The 17,746-nt window shown below is 42.7% G+C and overlaps 1 protein-coding gene across 2 annotated transcripts; it reads left to right on the top strand.

Moving 5' to 3' along the window:
- The first annotated feature begins 239 nt into the window (after positions 1-239).
- LOC106602366 (serine/threonine-protein kinase VRK1) lies at positions 240-16,557 on the top strand. 2 transcript variants are annotated; one of them, XM_082974408.1, is made up of 13 exons: positions 240-348; positions 2,211-2,370; positions 2,552-2,607; positions 2,927-2,996; positions 3,611-3,698; positions 4,970-5,078; positions 5,345-5,437; positions 7,053-7,185; positions 7,703-7,823; positions 7,925-7,983; positions 11,531-11,703; positions 13,351-13,444; positions 13,544-16,557. In XM_082974408.1, exons 2-13 carry the CDS (start codon positions 2,211-2,213, stop codon positions 13,732-13,734), a joined length of 1,347 nt encoding a protein of 448 aa, XP_082830534.1. In that variant the 5' UTR covers positions 240-348; the 3' UTR covers positions 13,735-16,557. The 2 variants fall into 2 exon arrangements, with proteins under 2 accessions (XP_082830534.1, XP_014050452.1); XM_014194977.3 differs by having other exon boundaries at positions 13,348-13,444.
- The last annotated feature ends 1,189 nt before the right edge of the window (positions 16,558-17,746 follow it).

The raw sequence follows: 17,746 nt of genomic DNA, 5'->3' as shown, positions 1-17,746 counted from the left end.
TACAATATATCATACAAATTTAGAATGAACAACTTCTCATTTTTATATTCCTCACTGCCTGCAATCTCTACTACCTTTGCTAAACCTATCAAATGTTTATACTTTTGCACGTAGATAGAAGTATACGCTGCATCTCGTCCTCAGCATGAGCACCTGCATCAACGTCACATTCGATTTAGAACGTCATTTCCCAGCACCCCTGTTAATATGCAAATGAAAGAAAGTGTTTCTGACCAATAGGCTTGAGCAGTGTTGCAGAATGCGCCAATCGATTTCCGGTTGGACTGTAGTGCGGGAATTTTGGAGGAGCATCGAGGATAGCTTGGAAATAACAACAACGTCAACGAGGTTTGCGTTAAAGGTTTATGTTATAAACCTGTGAATTCCAATGCCTTTGTTTAGATATATTGATATACTGTGTTTAAGAACACGATTATCACGGAAACGCTGGGTTGTGCGATCTGATCATCCAAAGGCAAGGCTTCATCAGAATGAAGGCCATTGCTAATATCAAATAGCTAATGTATCTACGACGTTAGCAAAATAGTTAAGCTAACTAGCTATATGTTCACTGGCTTTTGAAATTGCCTGACAATCTTTCACACGTATGCACGATTGTTTACCCGATATTGGCGTTTAAGTTCGCAAAATTTTGCTACGAACTAGTAGTTAACGTTGGCTAAATAGGAAAAACCCTCTCGCCCCATTTGGTGAAAGTGAAACTGGCTAGATTGACGATAATAAGCTACACTACATGACCAAAAGTATATGGACACCTGCTTGTCTAACATCTCATTCCAAAATCATAGACATTAATATGGAGTTAGAGCCCCTTTGCTGCTATAACAGCCTCCACTCATCTGGGAAGGCTTTCCACTAGATGTTGGAACATTGCTGCGGGGACTTGCTTCCATTCAGCCACGAGCATTAGTGAGGTCTGGCACTGATGTTGGACGATTAGGTCTGGCTCGCAGTCGGCGTTCCAATTCATCCCGATGGGGTTGAGGTCAGGGCTCTGTGCAGGCCAGTCAAGTTATTTCACACCGATCTTGACAAATCATTTCTGTATGGACCTCGCTTTGTGCACGGGGCATTGTTGCGCTGAAACAGGAAAGGGCCTTCCAAAAGTGTTGCACAGAATCGTCTAGAATGTAATTTTATGCTGTAGTGTTAAGATTTCACTTCACTGGAACTAAGGGGCCTAGCCCGAACCATGAAAAACAGCCCCAAACCATTATTCCTCCTCCACCAAACTTTACAGTTGGGACTATGCATTCAGGAAGGTAGCGTTCTCCTGGCATCCGCCAAACCCAAATTTGTCTGTTGGACTGCCAGATGGTTAAGTGTGTTTCATCACTCAAGAGAACGCGTTTCCTCTGCTCCGGAGTCCAATGGCGGCGAGCTTTACGCCACTCCAGCTGACGCGTGGCATTATGCATGGTGATCTTAGGCTTGTGTCTGGCTGCTAGCGTTGCTTTGTGAGTCAGTTTGGAAATCTAGTTCGTTTTGCAACCCAGGACATACGATTTGTACACGCTTCAGCACTCGGCTGTCCCATTCTGTGAAATTTTGAGGCCTTCCACTTCGCAGCTTAGCCATTGTTGCTCCTAGACGTTTCTACTTCACAATGGCAGCACTTACAGTTGACCAGGGCAGAAATGAGTCAAACTGACTTGTTGGAAATGTGGCATCCTATGACGGTGCCATGTTGAAAGTCACTGAGCTCTTCAGTAAGGCCATTCTACTGCCAATGTATGTCTATGGAGATTGCATGGCTGTGTGCTCGATTTTAGACACCTGTCAGCATCGGGTGTGGCTGAAAAAGCAGAGTCCACTATTTTGAAGGGGTGTCCACATACTTTTGTATATGTAATGTATCTTAGCTAGGTAGTTCGATGAGCCAGAAGTAATCGATGTGCTTGCTACCTTATTGGTTACCTTCATTCAGTCGCTTGCCACTCAAGTGATGTATCATGTGATATGCTGTTTACACATCATATTCAAACTTCACCGAGACATTCAAGAAAACTGCTTTATGTTGGTGAAGGTCAAATTAAGGCATTGCTAGCTTTATAACTAGCCATATGTTTTGGGAGAAGCCAGGCTCCCTTACTGGCTGGCAGTGGCAAGATAGTTTTGTTGAATGAAGCACTGTTACATCTGCTAGATGTATCGCGAGATTGCATAGATTCTCTATCCTGTCCCTCCAGATGCCCCCTAAAGCCAAGGCAGCAGGGAAGGGCAGAGGACCAGAAAAGAGGAAGCTTGCTGAGGAGTTCCCCCCTGGAGAAGTACTTACAGATACTGGCAAGAAGTCCTGGAAACTGGGAGCCCCCATTGGACAGGGCGGCTTCGGACTGCTCTATCTGGGTAAGAGAGGAATGGCAACATGGGTTATAAAACACATCTAGGCTAGTTCATTGATTATTGATCGGGAATTCCTCATCCGCTGACCTCAGAAGATCAGGAATACTACATGTCTTGCATCTGTATTTCCAGCCCATTCCCTTTTAAACTCTAGGCTAGTCTGAGGTCTGTTATTGTTTTACAGCCGATGAGAATTCATCTAAAACGGTTGGTGCTGGTGCCCCATATGTCATCAAAGTGGTAAGACAACTCTGGCTTGGTAACCCATGCCTTTTGTATATGATTGCCTGATTGGCCTCAGTTCTATCTCATGCCCGTACACGCAAGACAAAGGAAACATTTAGCATCCTTACTGTATGCCTGTACAGTTGATGACAATATACTCTGACAACCCTGCATGACTCCAGGCTTACCTATGCTGGATGTTCTGTATAGTGTTTCCAGGATGTGTATAACTGATCTTATGCTCCTGATTATGTCATAAACTAACACTAATGGGATGAATAAAGCTGCACTGTTTGGTCAACTGTCCTGTTTTTTGTTTTTTTTTTCCATCTAGGAGCCCAGTGACAACGGACCACTGTTCTCAGAGCTCAAGTTCTACATGCGAGCTGCCAAGCCGGATCTAAGTATGCATACCACATACCACTCCTCCCTCATGATCGCACACCCACGCGGTCCCTCAACACTGGAACAAACAAACACGAATAGAGAAATGAACAACTTTCTTAATTAAATAAGTGAAGTATTAGGGCCATGTAGTGAGGTCTTCTCTTTCCAACATGGTGCCTTTGGCTCCTGCGTTCGCCCCAAGGCCACAACTTTGCATTTTATATCATAACAATCCAAATGTCAATCTCCCCTGACAATTAACTGTTATATTACTAAGGAACGAAGGCTCATATTTTATTCATGGAATATGGTGGTGTCTGTTGGTAAATATTTGTCCCCGTAGCAGATTAGCTTGCGACCGCCTCTGGCTCGCCTTCCATGGAATTATCCTTCTCATTACTTTGAGCACCACCACCAAGTTTTAGGAAGTGTGTTTAGAAGCATTTGTATGGAGGCTAAATAGTACTACCTTGATTTGCCTTACTGTTACTTTTCACTTGCAGTCATATAGTTTAACCCTTAACAAGTGACTGTTTTTAGCATGTTGTAATTTTTTTTTAGGTGAGTATTTTGCTGTTTTTCATATGTAGTATTGTTTTATAACTGTTCTACACTTTTTTTTGTATTGTAGTTCAGAGTTGGATGAAGTCTCACAAGACAAAATATTTGGGGGTGCCAAAGTACTGGGGGTCTGGACTGCATGAGAAAGGAGGGAAAAGGTATTGACTAGTGCCTTTTTAAAACCTGGTTCTTTCAGTAACTTGATGGCAGTCTCATTTAAATACCTTTGAACTAGTGTTGCACAATATACCGAAACCTTAGTACTTTTTTCGATAGTATAACATGAAAACGGTTTGGTACTAGAATTTCTATTACTTTCGGTACTTTTGTCAAATGTTTCTCAAGTCATCTACTGATCGAGAGAGGATCAAGTCGATCAACGCAGCCGATGTTCCCTCATAGCGCCAGCGCTCCGTGCCTGCTCCGCTTACTCATTGCTAGCTCTACCCTGTCCGCAGAATATTGCTGATTTCAAAGCTGATTGTCACCAAAAACTTTATTTATTCACTTAATCTCCCCAGCCTCACGTCTCTCCCAGTCAAAATCATCTTTGCTTGAGCCCGGAACTGTGTGTGTGAATGCCATCATGGGTCTTAAAGAGACAGCACACACTTTTATAAAAGAAGATATTGAAAATAAGTCCCAAATTTAATGGAAATATTGTTTTTCATCTGTAGTCCAATGAAAAGTGCTTGTAAGTAAGCATTTCACGGTAAGGTTGTATTCGGCGCATGTGACAAATAACATTTGATTTGAAATCAGTCAAAACAAGCTCAATAACTCAATGCCTGCGCACACTCCTATTTGCATTCACCTGTATTGTGAATAGGCCTAGGCTACATCTTGATTTACCCAGTTTATCAATAGACTATAGATTTACCATTCAATTTTTTTTACCATTGTTATATACTTTTTTTTCTTCCCCAAAGTCAAATTGATTGCATAATTGATTCATTAATGCATACATTCATACATTTTAAATGTAGTGATATTGAACTCAAAAAACTATGTGTGGATCAAGTGCCATTCCATGACTTTGGCAAATACGCTTTCTTGTTTTTCGCCGTGGTGTCATTTTGGTATCGAGTATTGTGATACTAAACCTGGTATCAAAGTCCAAATTCTGGTACCGTGACAACGCTGCTTTGAACCAACAAAGCAATTGTTTACAGACACCCATAAAGTTATGCATTCATGAATGTCCAACCAGCCCCCCACTTCTCCAGCTGCAAAGAAAGTGATGTTGATTGATTAACATATGCGATTGTGGGCTTCCCAATTGGCACCCTATTGCCTTTATAGTGCACTACTGTTGACCAGGGCCCACAGGGTGCCATATAGGGTGCCATGGGCCCAGGGCAAAAGTAGTGCACTATAGGAATTGGGTGCCATTTGGGATGCACACTGAATCTGGTTCCTCCCTTCCCAGGTACAGGTTCATGGTGATGGACCGATTTGGGACGGACCTGCAGAAGAAGTTTGAGGAGAGTGGGAGGAGGTTCCCCCGAAAACTGGTCCTGCAGCTCGGACTGAGACTCGTGAGTTTTAGTCATCTTAACTGACGATTTTAGATAATCGAGCCAAGGGGGGAAAAAAAAGACTAAAACAACAGCTAACTAAAGCATTGAGTTATTTCAGTCACGCTATAAAAAAAATGTTGCCTATTTATTTCATTTACTGTGTCTTGAGTGTTGTGTTAAAAAAAAATATTCTCGCTCATTTTGTTTGCCTATGCATTACTATCTCAGTAAATAATGTGTTTGATACTTATATGTTGACTTCTCTTCTCCCCTCACTTGTGTAGCTTGACATTCTGGAGTACATCCATGAGCATGAGTATGTCCACGCTGACATCAAAGCCTCCAACCTCCTCCTCAGCCACAACAACCCCGATCAGGTCAGTGGCTGTCCCACCTGTCTGCTATTCACTCTGTATTGACTGACTCATTTTTGATCTGGCTCGGTGCTAACACACCTGATTTAAGCTCATTATTAAGCCAGGGCTTGATGTAAAGTTTAGTTCAATCAGGTGTGATAGGACCGCGGGAATGGATTGAGAAACACTTATGTAGTGGAGCTTTTAGTCCTGGTATGGCTCGCATACATGGTACACTATAGTATCAGGGCTATGTAGCCTAGCTAGCTATGTGCTTTGTGTGTAGTGGGTTACGGTTTCAGAGGGGAGGCCTATTTCTCAGTCTGGGTACGATTTCAAATTATTGTCTCTACCTCTTCAAGGGAAGTAATTCCTTTGACCCGATATGTTGCTAAGTTGAAACAACGTTGGATATATTTATTTATTTGATTATGCTCCTGCCACTGGTTCATTAGATTCAATTAAACAAATGAGAGAGAGAGAGAGAGAAGAGGGTGATGGGGCGTTCATCATTCCTCTAAACAGGGGAGAGATTAGATGACTGGTAAGAGATCTTTCAAGCAAACAAGGTGGGGGCAGAGGCAAATATTTAATTTAGAGATTAATAATGTATCCACGGTGTGTTATTAAAGTGCTATTTTTAAACGACAATTTAGAAAGCGGCCCCTTGGGAGTCTCAGGGTTAGCTCTCTCTCAATCTGCCTTCTCCTTCCCTGCAGTTGTTGGAAACATTTGTTTGACTTTCTGGGAGCTGATGATTTGAGCAAGGAGGGAGCCACCTACTGTACTGTAGCCATGACTAGTATTGTATGCTTTGTTGTAAGGATGTGACGATTCGCCCGATTCGCCCGGTCAGAAAACCGCTACAAATAGCTGGGTTCGCTGGGTTCGCTAGCTATTAGTCATAGCTAATTTGTAAACAATAAATATTGATACATTGCCATCTTAAACACTTAATCTGCCAAAATGACAAGTTAATTAGTGGGTGATGGTTCTGAAATCACCGAAGTGGGGGGGGGGGACAAAAAACAGGCTACATTGTCCCCCCCCCCCCCTCAATCTTATGTGGTGATATATGCCTAGTCTCCGTTATGGCTCAGCTCAGGTGACTACCTAGTACATAGACCATACATTGTTTACACACACACACACACACACACACCACACACACAAGTAAGCTCAAGACAGATCTAGCTCAGAGAGGCCCAATTCATGAGCTCCATCACCAGCAGTTTTTAATTTATAATAGGAAATTAATGTGTTTATGCAACAAATGTTAGTGCATCAAATCGCATCAAACCAAATTGCATCGACTTGTTCTCCAATCAAACTGAATCATATGGAATTATTTCAAACTACTGTATAACGTATCGTTCCTGTATCGGAGCCCATGTATCTTTATGCGAATCGAATCTTATTGAAAGGGAAATGTCCCTATTTTATTCTGGTAGTCCAGGTGATACGGCATGTGAATTTCCCCCCCACTTTTTTATAAAAGCATGAAACTTGGTACACATGTACAGTTTATTATTAGTAATATACTAGTTATAGGCCACATCTTATGTATACTCCTTAGGTTGGATATGTGTCCGTGTGTGCATGCATGAATTTGTCTGTTTTGTTTGCAAACCTATAGGTTTATTTAGTAGATTATGGGCTGGCCTATAGGTACTCTCCTGAAGGCATACTGAAGGAGTACAAGGAGGACCCTAAGAGGTGCCACGACGGGACCATCGAGTTCACCAGCATCGACGCACACAAAGGAGTCTGTAAGTACAGCACACCTCACCTCTGACTGAGCCAAGCCAGGGGCACGTTCATTTGGGAGCAAATGGTGGGGGGGGGGGGAATGGTTTGAAACTATTGGAATTTTTTGTCTGGTCAAGTGTCAAAAAAAAATGCAAAAAACTTTCGTCAACACCACCTAGCTACCAGCGGTTAAGGTGTATATAACCTGCCGTTCACACCTAGCTACCAGCGACCAGTCATTTTCGAAGGGAGGAGGAAACACAAGGACACACAGACACTTAATGGCTGGTGACTTGAGAGCTAGCGAGCTGCGTTGAAAAATTCCCACGTTTATGCACATTTCTGCTATGCAATCTTGCGACACCCAATTGGGGTGGGCTGCTCTCACAATCACGCTTTGAAATTGGATAACAACAACAAATGCTGTAATGCACACCTACGCGGGCAGATTTCAACAGCTCCATCGCTAATTTTGCCGGCAAGTGTAAGTCCAGAGTTTAGTGTCTATTGGTCAACTCAACTGTTGTATGTCTACAGCACCTTGTAGAAGGAGTGATCTGGAGATCCTGGGGTACTGTATGGTCCAGTGGCTCTGTAGTAAATTGCCCTGGGAAGACAAACTGCAAGACTCTCTCTACGTCAGAGACTCAAAACTACGGTAAGATGTCACACACATACCTGCATGTGCAAAACACGCACAAGCACACATTTGTGCGCACATCCCTCTTAAGTTTTTTTTTCTTTTTCTCCCCGTTACAGATGTAGAGATAACGTCTCAGAGTTCATGTCTAAGTGTTTCTCCTCACAAGACAAACCAGGTGAGGTCTTTTCATTCACATTATATTTATTTATTTTGGACTCGCCCCTTGTATCAGTTTCCTTTTCGTGTGGACGTCGTAGTCCATATTGCTGTGGGGAACTTGCCAGTTACGTCGTCATTACTAGCTGAACTGACTGACTCTCTGTGGTCCTTGAGAACACCTGTGTTGTGAGTTCAGCCCTCCACATTACATCCCGTGCCTCTGCTCCATTCACAGCCCCAACCAGCCCTAATTGAACTGAAGCACTTCTTCATCACACACACACACACACAGCGGAGAGGAGAGTGGCTGTTCACTCCATAATAATGGGACCTGTCGATTCCCTCATAATGAATGCTAATTCATTAGCACCACCGCTAATTCTCCGACCGCAACAAAACTTTCCACTTTAACTTTGTTATGAAGCCGTGAACTTACATATGTGTTGAGTGCATTAGTGTGAAGCATAGGTGAGAGTCAGTATGGGGGACGGCTAGAGTGTTCACTCAAGTTTTCTAGCCATTTGGAGTGAAAACACTTCAAATATGTTGTAAACTTTTTGAGGGTTTGTTAAATATCTATGATTTTATTTTTGAATGATTTGTGGGCCATTCGTACGGTATTGAGGACTGTAGATTTAATTTGGCTCTACATATCATTCACCTTAGAATATGGACTAGGGGGCCTAGTCGACAAGACAATTCTATCTGAAGTAAGAACACGTCTAATGCAGCTGTTTTTATCTCGATATCAAATAATTTTTAGGTAACAATTAAGTACCTTTACTGTGATTGTTTTCAATTGTGGTCAAAAATATACAAAAATAGCTTCTTAGCAAAGAGCAATTTCTCAAGCAAGACTTTTGCTAGGAATGTCTGGGAGGGGTCTGAGTGGGGAGGGGAAAACTGAAAACTTGCTGTTACTGGCAGAGAGGTTTGGAACTCTTTCTCATTGGTCTATTAATTAATTTACCACTTGGTGACATCACCAGGCAGGCCAAAACCCCATCCCACCAAAACAGGCTGAACATTCAGGCAGCCTTTTCAAACAACTCTTACACTAAAGGGCATTATCAGAATTTTCACAATATTACAGTATTATTCCAACGTCATAGTGGGGAAACGTTTCCGGTGAAATCACGTTTTTGACTGCACTGGGCCTTATAACAAACTTTGACTTGGGGAGTTTAACTATCCCTTTAATCCTGAAGCCAGGGCCTTGCCTCCTCTCCGCCTACTCTTGTCGGCCTCCTCCTCTGATCCCTATGTGGCAGCGCCCGCTCTGTGCGCTTTGTGGCAGCCGTGTGACAGAAGGAGAGATTTCTCCGCGGGCTGTTGTCTTGTGCGTACAGCAACACGCAACGCATCACAACAGCACAGAGAGAGAGGTGACTGCAGTGGAGCCGTCATGGTTCTGTTGTGTCCGCCATCATCACTAATTCTGTTTGGTGTGACTTATTTTAGCTTTCGCCCAGACGGTAAACAACAGTTTGGGAGCGACGGAGCAGAAGGAAGAGGGGCTGACGCACCGTGCCACTTCCTCTCCTCGTCCCACTCTCCTCTCCTCCTCACTCTCTCTTGACTTAGCCCCAAGGTCAAAGTGCCAGTGATGGCTGTATTAGGCGAGAGGAAAGGAATGCGAGTAGAGAAGGAGTGTAACAGGAAGGAAGTGCGGTAGCCAACACCTTTTTTATTCTGTTTTTATTTTATTTCACCTTTATTTAACCAGGTAGGCCAGTTGAGAACAAGTTCTCATTTACAACTGCCACCTGGCCAAGATAAAGCAAAGCAGTGCGACAAAAAACAGAGTTACACATGGGATAAACCAAAAGTACAGTCAATAACAATAGAAAAATCTATATACAGTGTGTGCAAATGGAGTAAAGAGGTAAGGCAATAAATAGGCCAATAGTAGCGAAGTAATTACAATTTAGCTAATTAACACTGGAGTGATAGATGTGCAGATGATGATGTGCAAGTAGAAATACTGGTGTGCAAAAAACGTAAATAAAAACAATATGGGGATGAGGTAGTTAGTTGGATGGGCTATTTACAGATGGGCTGTGAACAGCTGCAGTGATCGGTAAGCTGTTCTGATAGCTGATGTTTAAAGTTAGTGAGGAAGATATAAGTCTCCAACTTCAGCGATTTTTGCAATTGGTTCCAGTCATTGACAGCAGAGAACTGGAAGGAAAGGCGCCCAATTTAGTTGTTGGCTTTGGGGATGACCAGTGAGATATACCTGCTGGAGCGCGTGCTACGGGTGGGTGTTGTTATGGCGGCCAGTGAGCTAAGGTGGAGCTTTACCTAGCAAAGACTTATAGATGACCTGGAGCCAGTGGGTTTGGCAACGAACATGAAGCGAGGCCAGCCAACGAGAGCATACAGGTCGCAGTGGTGGGTAGTATATAGGGCTTTGGTGTCAAAACAGATGGCACTGTGATAGACTGCATCTAGTTTGCTGAGCAGAGTGTTGGAGGCTATTTTGTAAATGACATCGCCGAAGTCGAGGATCGGTAGGATAGTCAGTTTTACAAGGGTATGTTTGGCAGCGTGAGTGAAGGAGGCTTTCTTGCGAAATAGGAAGCCAATTCTATATTTCATTTTGGATTGTAGATGCTTAATGTGAGTCTGGAAGAAGAGTTTACCTAGGTATTTATAGTTGTCCACATATTCTAAGTCAGAACCATCCAGAGTAGTGATGCTAGTCGGGCGGGCTGGTGCGGGAAGCGATTGGTTGAAGAGCATGCATTTAGATTTACTAGCGTTTTAAGAGCAGTTGGAGGCCATGGAAGGAGTGTTGTATGGCATTGAAGCTCGTTTGGAGGTTTGTTAACACGGTGTCCAAAGAAGGGCCAGATGTATACAGAATGGTGTCGTCTGCGTAGAGGTGGATCAACACCTAGATAACAACCGTTCAGAGTGTCAGTTTTTTTTTCAGTTTATCGTCAGTTGTGAATCGTTGATTTGACTAAGTTTGTCTGTTTATGGTTCAATATGGTACGTTGTTTCTTCTCTGTATTGGATGACTGTATTTTTATCACAATGTTGTTGGAGCAGCTTGGGAAACGGGTAGAAATGCATTACCTCGTACTATTTTCTACTGTGTGCTACATTGAACAGTAGAAATCTAGCCACTGCAGCTAGCTACCTTGTAATTGTGGATAGGACTCACTTAAAAGGTGTTCTTAAGTCTGTGTGACCCTCCCAGTAGATATTACCATAAATGGAACATCTAAATCGACTTTATTTTTTTTGTATACTGGAGATGATGCTGCTTTGACCAGCGTCCCTTGAGGAAGGCAGCAGCTGAAACACCGGGCCTGGCTTAACTATTGAGTTCAATGAATGTTATTAATATCAAACTTGTATTTTCATGGTGTGCACCCTGTCTCTAATATCATGATCACCAGTCATACTTTTTGGGGTAAGCAGCGCAGCTCATGTACAACTTTGTCTTCAATCTTTGCTTTGTGCGGGGACTCCTGACCTAAAACGTAAGGCTCAAATCTAAATCTCCCCCCCCCCCCCCCCCCCCCATATCTATTGTTTTCTCTCCTTTTTAGACGAACTTCAGAAGTTTATGGAGGAGGTGAAGACTCTAAGCTACACAGACAAGCCGGCCTATCAGAAGCTCCGGTCCATTCTGGAGGCGGGGCTTAAGTCGATCGGCGCCAAAGATGACGACAAGCTGGAGTTCTCATCGGTCAACGGAGTCGGGCCGTCGTCCTCTGCCGAGGTCGGTTCACACACAGCCCAACACATTAAGAAAGACACGTGTTGCTGTGCGGTCGTGGTAGCCTCAGCATTTAAAACCTGGCACGCTCCAGACCTTTTTGAAGCCCGGCCTTTCAAACGGAGCCCATTTCAACCACCCCTAATGTGTTTACCTGTTAAAAGCCATTTGAAATGTAAAAATGCCTGAGCACGATCCCAGACTAATTGTGCACGTTAGTGTGAATGGCTGCCAAGTGCATTGATTTTCAAATCCAATTAAGGTGTGATGCTTTTACCAGATGTACCTTGACCGCTGCTTATTGGCATTTTTACCCACACACACACAGAGCCTTCATTTTGCTGATCAAAGCCATTTCTACATTACTCTGACTTACACACAGGGTTTCCTCCAACCATCTCAAAAGCCTTTTTCCGTTTCTCTCCTCCCCGCTCTCTCAATTCTCACAATTCCCTCCCTTTCCTGCCCTCTCTTCTCCATCTTACCTATCTCCCCCCTCCTCTCCCCTTTCTTCTCTTCATTATCTTCCCCTCTTCCTTCCTCTCTACCTCCCTCCTCTCCTCCCTCCCTCCATCCCTCTTCTCCGACAGGTCTGAGTACCTGTGTTTATCCCTCGCTAATGTATCACAAATTTGCTGACACGGTAACCTTGGAGTCGGCGCGGCCCCGCAATCAGCGCACCGCTCTCACGGCAGAGGGAGGGATCTCCTCCCTCTTCCCCTCTCCCTTCAGCCCCTCTTCCTCCCCCCTCCTCGCACTACCCACAATGCCGTTTGCATATGGAAGGTGCCACCGGGGAGCTGGCCCATGCCAGTTGAGGGTTACCTGCCCACTGCCGTTATTGTTTGTAATTATCCAGCCAATCTGTTCAGCTCAGCAGGGTCTGCTGGTAATCATGAGGTAGCAATTGGCAAAATGGAAGTCAGCAGAGAGGAGAGAGGGAAGAGAAGAGGGGGGGGGGTTGGGTGAGTGATAGTTCAAGTCCGAGAGAGGGGCGAGCGTTCATTATACAGTCTGAGAGATGGAGGAAAAGGTGAAAGGGAGGGAGGAGGCAAGGAAGGAAGGAGAGATGGAGGATTTGATTGCTGTCGTTAAGTGTATCTTTCTCGTCGCCTCATTCTCGGCTGGTATGATTTCATGGACAAAGTTATTATCTCGTTTTAGTCTTTAATCTGTATAAGGGGGGGAAATTAAGTCATAGTTTATGAAAATGGTACCAAAGGGATCACCTCACTAAGTACGGATACAGCTCTGCTTTGTCAGTTACTAAACCATCAAATCTCAACTTTGACCCCAAAGACAGTTCCAGATGCCTTAAACGATGACCCAAGAAACAGAATTAACCCTGACCATTGTTGTTATTTAGATAGTCAAGGTCATGGAACCATAATTTAATTTGTACTTTCAATGGATTATTCCTGTAGAAGGTTTTCTTATTCTGCGAGATGGCAGTGATAATTGCATTTGCTCAGATGTCACACAAGGTTCTGAGCAGATGTAAATGTTTGGTCGTCGTGTACCCAAGCAGTTTCTCATTTCATGTTTGATTTCGGCCTCCAAGGATTCTGCAAGCGGACCGGGAGATTTGACCAGTGCGCTTGCTCGCTGTCTCTCTCTCATCCCTCTTTTCTTTCCCTCTCCTCACAGAAGACTCCCAAAAGAAAGAGAGCGGTAGATTATAAAGAGGAGGCTAATGACGAGACCGACGGCACTCCCGCCAAGAAAAGTAAAGCTGAAAAGAAAGGTAAGAATCTCCTTTCCTCTCCTTTTTTCCTTCTCCTCTCCCCTCCCCTCTCTTCAGGTTAAATCTCACTATTTTGAAATTGTAATCTTCTACCTACAGAGGTGAATGGAGTGAAAAGGGTAGTCATCCCCAAGAAGAAAGCGACCCTTAAAAAGACTGCTGCTAGCCCAAAGAAGAAGGCTGCTAGCCCCAAGAAGATACTGGTGGAGATGGCTACTCAGACCACTCCTGGCCTGAAGAGAGGCAGAGGTAGACCCAAGAAAAAGGCAGAACCATTAGAATCAGAATGAGTTGTACTTTTTTCATTCAGTGTTCCAGCCACCCTCGCTCACCTTCCTCACACTGTCCGCTTTTTAAGGTGGAACTGACAGCTTTAATTTGAACTACTTTGCCGATATGAAACAAACAATCATAATCAGTCAAAAAAAAGTCAAATTCCCAGTTTACCCTACAAAATCAACTTTGTAACGGTTTTAAAAATAGCTTCTATTTGACTAAACATTCCATGATGTAGACTAAGGCATTGTTGGCAGAATAGATGGATGCAGTTCAATGCATGATTAATATGATTCGCCGATACATTTCTTGGTAGTCCCAAAACATATTGTTATCAGGTTGTAAATCACAACTGCCCAGGTACATTGTTTTCTGCCTCCATTCAGGTTACACTGTTTCAGTTTCAATGACTCAATATTCTGGACAAAAACTGACGAATGTAACTAAGGATAGGAATATCAACACAATCCAACTAGCAAGAGCAATGATCACAAGTCAGTCATAACGTGGCTAATAGGCTAGCGTATCTACTTATGTATCAAGCTAAAAACGCGGAACCTAACGCTAGGAGGATTTCATGACCTTGGAGGAGTGTGTGAGTGACTGGCTTTTTCCCCTCGTATTGTTTTATCGGTGGCTATACACATCTAGAGATGCAGGTGTCATTTGGTTAGCTAGCAAGAACTTGAACGACTGTTATCCAGTTAGCATATCTCTTGCGTTCTCAAATTCGCTCTGGCTATCTACTTCGATTTCAGTGCACTCTTGTCTGAGTGTGCCAGAGCCCAGAATAACTGATGAATTTACACTTGCGGAATATGACCAGTGTCAGTAAACATATGCAAAAAAGTAATAGTTAATCACAAACACTTCAGTTAACATGAAAACAGCCTAACCAGCTCTGCTATGCTGAGTGAAATGGTCAGAGTGAGGTGTTCTCTCATTTGTGTCTGGAAGTAGCTAGCTAGCTAGCAAGCTAGCCAACTTTAGCCAGTTAGCTTGGGTGCTTTGTTGGGACAAGCATGCATTGGCAGGCAAGCTGCAGAAGGATGAGTAGGCTATAATTCACCATTGTTAATCAGTGCAATTTTGACAGCCAACTAGCTGAATAAGTTTGAGAGGGTTTACAGTTGTCGGAAGTTTACATGCACCTTAGCCAAATACATTTAAACTCAGTTTTTCACAATTTATGACATTTAATCCTAGTAAAAATTCCCTGTCTTAGGTCAGTTAGGATCACCACTTTATTTTAAGAATGTGAAATGTCAGAATAATAGCAGAGTATTTCTAGGACATTACTCTAAAAAGTACGATCTTTGTCCCCATGTGCAGCTGCAAACCGTAGTCTGGCATTTTTATGGCGGTTTTGGAGCAGTGGCTTCTTCCTTGCTGAGCGGCCTTTCAGGTTATGTCGATATAGAACTCGTTTTACTGTGGATATAGATACTTTGGTACCTGTTTCCTCCAGCATCTTCACAAGGTCCCTTGCTGTTGTTCTGGGATTGATTTGCACTTTCCACACCAAAGTACGTTCATCTCTAGGAGACAGAACGCATCTCCATCCTGAGCGTTATGACGGCTGCGTGGTCCCATGGTGTTTATACTTGCGTACTATTGTTTGTACAGATGAATGTGGTACCTTCAGGCGTTTGGAAATTGCTCCCAAGGATGAACCAGACTTGTGGAGGTCTTCTGAGGTCTTGGCTGATTTCTTTTGATTTTCCCATGATGTCAAGCAAAGAGGCACTGAGTTTGAAGCTAGGCCTACACCTCCAATTAACTCAAATGATGTCAATTAGCCTATCAGAAGCTTCTAAAGCCATGACATAATTTTCTGGAATTTTCCAAGCTGTTAAAAGGCACATTCAACTTAGTGTATGTAAACTTCTGACCCACTGGATTGTGATACAGTGAAATAATCTGTCTGTAAACAACTGTTGGAAAAATTACTTGTGTTGTCCTAACCAACTTGCCAAAACTATAGTTTGTTATCAAGAAATTTGTGGAGTGGTTGAAAAGCGAGTTTTAATGACTCCGACCTAAGTGTATGTAAACTTCCGACTTTAACAGTATCTAATGTCCCTTTGTTAGATTTTATCTCATCTTGCTCTGGCTAGCATTAGTTGTTGATCTTGTTGTTCTTGTTGATTTGCATAACTGAGGGAGAGAGAGCCCACCTCTTAATGGTTGTAAAGTTCCCAAATGTAAGAGGACTCTGTGGTGTTTACATATTTTCAGAAATCCTTTCAGGTATATTTTGTTGCTTTTGGCGAATGCGTTCTAATGATCTAAAGTTGCGCTGTTGCAATTGCCTGTAAAAACATAGTCCAGTTCAAAGTGAATGATGGCAGGCCAGTGTGGTAAATGGCTTGTTTGCATAAAGCCCTACTGTAGCTCTGATTGGCTATAGCACACCAGTCTGGGACAAGACAGATGTTTTTATTAGGTTTTATTTACTGCAGTGTCTATTAATTGTCCAAACGCACTGCCAATTTCCCACTCTATTGCTATAGAATTTTCACAACCACCTTAGTATACGTAATTCCCAAACATTCTAAGAATTTATGGGGAAAAAATGTGAAAATGACGTTATCTTAGTGCTTGCTTGTCAGAAGAATTTTTTTTTAAGTGTCATTCTTCCTGGGGTTGTATATGAACAGATTTTAATACGATTTCATATTTCTAAAATGCTGTCAGTTCCACTTTAAGAGATACTCATTTTTTAAAGTTTGTACAGTATCGTTTATCTCTTCTGCACTGCATATTTTTTTATATTTCATTTTGTTAACACGCAAGGCCTTCTTCTGTAAGTCGGATAATAAAATAATAATGTTTGAGTTTCTGTGTTATGCTTTCTGTAAACCAAAAACGTGTCATGTAGGATTTGAAGTCCTGCACATCAGGCCTAATTACAATACACTTGGTTTCCTAAACTGTTTGTCCTGCATAGTTTCCATTTACAACATAATGTTAACCCAGTGATTTGGTGATGAAATTCAACATCCTTATGTTTATAAGATACATTTTACCAAGACAAATATGATTATTCATGTTCTGAAATGTTAAGTGGGGTGAAAACCCCAGGCATATCATTAACATTTATTGTATATATATAAAAAAAAAAAATGGATTTCCTAACCTAATACATCTGATTAAAAAGCACAGAGATGTAGTGCAGGTTTCTCGTAACAACTGTTGAGGATTTTACATTTTGTGGTTGTCGTCGTCAACGTTGTTAGCATGACAAGCTGAATTAAATGTAAAAATGTGTTTTTGATCGGGCACCCTATATCATATCATCTCTGTCATGTATATTTTGAATCCAATATAGGTGGAAAATATATGGAAATCTAAAATGCCTCCATATCACTGTTGTCCCACACATACAATACACTTGGTTTCCTAAACTGTTTGTCCTGCATAGTTTCCATTTACAACATAATGTTAAGTAGAAACTGGTTATCTTTCTTCTCCTCGTGACCGCTAATAGATAAGTATCTCCCTCTGTATTGTAATCTGCTGATGGAAATGTGAAGCGTCAGGCTCCAGTTTGGTTCTCTAGTCTGTCTGACATGATTGGGTACCAGGGCTGAGGCCTCATGCCCCTTCCCTCTCTTCCTCCCTCACTCTACTCTTCCCTACCCCCTTCTAGCTTCTCCCATGGCCTATCCTCCACCGGTGGGTTGGACCCAGGCCAGGCGGACACAGCTTCAGAGTGCAGTAATTAGGCCTGATGTGCAGGACTTCAAATTAAGTGACAGGATTTACTAAAACTGTCGCAAATTAGACCGATTGTGTCTAACTTCTGTAACTGAAAACGCCTGACTGGGGCCGAGCGTAGTATTTAGGGTCAAGGGACTAATGTGAGGAGATTAGAGATTATTTAACGGTCATTCGGTTCACATTTGGCGAAAAGAGATGGTCAGACATAGATTAGTGTCTCTGTAGCCCGTATTACAGATAAAGTTCACTATTTTACCATCGTCTTTTGGCAGAGAAGTGGTTCTTTTGAACACCAATGTTTAG

The sequence above is a fragment of the Salmo salar genome, chromosome 01, assembly GCF_965601325.2.
Source record: "Salmo salar chromosome 01, fSalSal1, whole genome shotgun sequence".
Taxonomy (NCBI): domain Eukaryota; kingdom Metazoa; phylum Chordata; class Actinopteri; order Salmoniformes; family Salmonidae; genus Salmo; species Salmo salar.
This window is presented reverse-complemented; position numbering and strand designations above follow the sequence as displayed.

What these genes read in the sequence shown, in the direction of transcription:
- LOC106602366 (XM_014194977.3), top strand. Translation starts at nt 2,211, where the DNA reads ATGCCCCCTAAAGCCAAGGCAGCAGGGAAGGGCAGAGGACCAGAAAAG. An exon ending in GCCACAACAACCCCGATCAG is followed by an intron (nt 5,438 to 7,052) that starts GTCAGTGGCTGT and finishes GCAAACCTATAG; the next exon opens with GTTTATTTAGTAGATTATGG. An exon ending in CGACGCACACAAAGGAGTCT is followed by an intron (nt 7,186 to 7,702) that starts GTAAGTACAGCA and finishes GTATGTCTACAG; the next exon opens with CACCTTGTAGAAGGAGTGAT.